The sequence below is a fragment of the Colobus angolensis genome, unplaced genomic scaffold (genome assembly GCF_000951035.1).
Source record: "Colobus angolensis palliatus isolate OR3802 unplaced genomic scaffold, Cang.pa_1.0 Scaffold476, whole genome shotgun sequence".
Classification (NCBI taxonomy): domain Eukaryota; kingdom Metazoa; phylum Chordata; class Mammalia; order Primates; family Cercopithecidae; genus Colobus; species Colobus angolensis.
In genome coordinates this window covers 512,898-515,280 of record NW_012118221.1, presented here as the reverse complement: position 1 = coordinate 515,280, position 2,383 = coordinate 512,898, and the positions used below count along the sequence as shown (strand labels likewise).

At 41.5% G+C, this 2,383-nt stretch overlaps 1 protein-coding gene across 2 annotated transcripts in view; it reads right to left on the bottom strand.

The window, feature by feature from the left end:
- SEC24A (SEC24 family member A) overlaps positions 1-2,383 on the bottom strand; it is a 107,154-nt gene that overhangs the window by 84,641 nt on the left and 20,130 nt on the right. For both annotated transcript variants that reach the window (XM_011958814.1, XM_011958815.1), the window contains exon 3: positions 261-434. In XM_011958814.1, coding sequence (XP_011814204.1) covers positions 261-434 — 174 coding nt within the window. The remainder of the gene's footprint in view (positions 1-260; positions 435-2,383) is intronic.

Sequence of the window (2,383 nt, the reverse complement as noted above, 5' to 3'; positions counted from 1 at the left end):
CCATGATTTTTAAAAAATCTGCATAGCAACAAAAAAAGTAACAAAACGCTAAAAGCTTTTTTCCCAATTGTAGTCACAGTCTAGCGGATGGCAATGGAATTCCTGAGGAACTTTAAATTGTAAATTCCTGTAGCCCATCCCTAACCAAAACTAGATTTTCTGGAAAAACTGTGATTTTAATGCACAGAATTCAGCTAATATTCATGTTTCTACCCTAAGTCAAAACTCGAGGACTTGACTTTGCTTCTTGGTTCACTTACCTTCTTGGTTGACAGCCGAATTAAATGAGGGCTGGGGTATATCTCTATATGATGATGTCTGGGGCGTGAGGGCCCTTATTGGGGGTGGGCCTCCAGCTGGAGGGGGCCCATGAGGAGCTCCTGGTTGAAAAGTTGTAAGCAGAGGTGGATTCACTAAGGGAGGTACAGAAGAACCTATGGAAACATCAGTTTTTCACACGTTACTTAAAAACTCAAGACTTTGGCCAAAACCAGCCTTTTACCAAAGCTGAGTAACTTCTAAACTTACATTTAAATTATAATCTCCAAAGAGTTACCAGAAACATGTTAACTTCCTAAATTTGTAATATTTTTCAATCTACATGCATATTTCACAAATTTCTCCTTCCTTCCTCCCTCCCTCCCTCCCTCCTTTCTTTCTTTCTTTCTCTTTTTCTTTTTCTTTTTTTTGTCACCCAGGCTGGAGTACAGTGTTGCGATCTCAGCTCACTGCAACCTCCACCTCCTGGGTTCAAGGGATTCTCCTGCCTCAGCCTCCCGAGTAGCTGGGACTACAGGCGTGTGCCACCACGCCCGGCTAATTTTTTGTATTTTAGTAGAGACAGGGTTTCACCATGTTGGCCAGGATGGCCTCAAACTCTTGGCCTCAGGATCCGCCCACCTTGGCCTCCCAAAGTGCTGGGATTACAGGCATGAGCCATCGTGCCCAGCCCTTATTTTCAAAATATCTAACAAAGAGAGTAGAATCCAAAATTAATTTGAAGATGATATAAATGAATTAGAACAACTGCTTTAAGTCCAGAGGACAACCACTAAAATAGAACTAACATCTTAACATCTCTTCTCCCAAAATTACACAGGATTAAAGACAAATGCCAGGGACATCTGTTTATGAGAACTAAATATTTATTTCCAGTTACCTCTACTAAGTATGAGCTCTAATTCAGGAACAGAAGAAACTAAATTCAGTGAATGGTATTAACCTCTAGCACCTAAGTACAAAACTGCTAACTTCAATGACCGTATTAACACGAAGTAGATACATTTAATGGTTTAGTCAGTAACTTCTTTTCAGTTCTCAAGACCAAGATGACTTTAGCCATGAATTTGTAACAGAAAATCACAGTAAAACTTTTAGCAGAAACAAAAACATTCAGCATATTGTGAATTATTTTTAGTTGTTAAAAAATGTAGGTAAGGTGTGGATGCTTACACCTGTAATCCCAGCACTTTGGGAGGCCAGGGCAGGCAGATCACTTGAGCTCCGGAGTTCACACCAGCCTGGGCAACATGGGAAAACCCTATCTCTACTGAAAATACAAAAATTAGCCAGGTGTGGTGGTGCATGCCTGTAATCTCAGCTACTCAGGAGACTGAAGCACAAGAATTGCTCGAACCTGGGAGGCAGAAGATGCAGTGAGCCAAGATTCTTCCACTGCACTGCAGCCTGGGAAACAGAACTCCAGCCTGGGCAACAGAGTGAGACTTATGTCTCAAAAATAAACAAAATAAAATAAAATGGTAGCTGGCTGTGGTGGTACACACCTGTAGTTCCAGACCAGGAGACTGCAGCTTTCGTGAGCTATGATGGCACCTCTGCATTCCAGCCTGTGTGACAGAGTAAACTGTATCTCTTTAAATTTTTTTTCTTATTTAAATATTTATTGTAACTTGATTTTCAAAGTAATATTGTGGCAACCAATGAGACAATGCCTCATCATTTTGTTCCCTTTTTTTTTTTTTTTGAGACTGAGTCTTACTCTGTCACCCAGGCTGGAGTACTGTGGTGCGATCTCAGCTCACTGCAACATCCACCTCTCGGGTTCAAGTGATTCTCCTGCCTCAGTCTCCTGAATAATTGGGATTACAGGCACATGCCACCATGTCTGGCTAATTTTTGTATTTTTATTTTTTATTATTTTTATTTTTTTTGAGACAGAGTCTTGCTCTGTTGCCCAGGCTGGAGTGCAGTGGGCAACACTGGAGTGCCTTACGGGTTCAAGCCATTCTCCTGTCTCAGCCTCCCAGGTAGCTGAGATTACAGGTACCCACCACCATTCCTGGCTAATTTGGATTTTGTTTTTTTTTTTTTTGAGATGGAGTTTCACTCTTGTCACCCAGGCTGGAGTGTAATGGTGCCATCT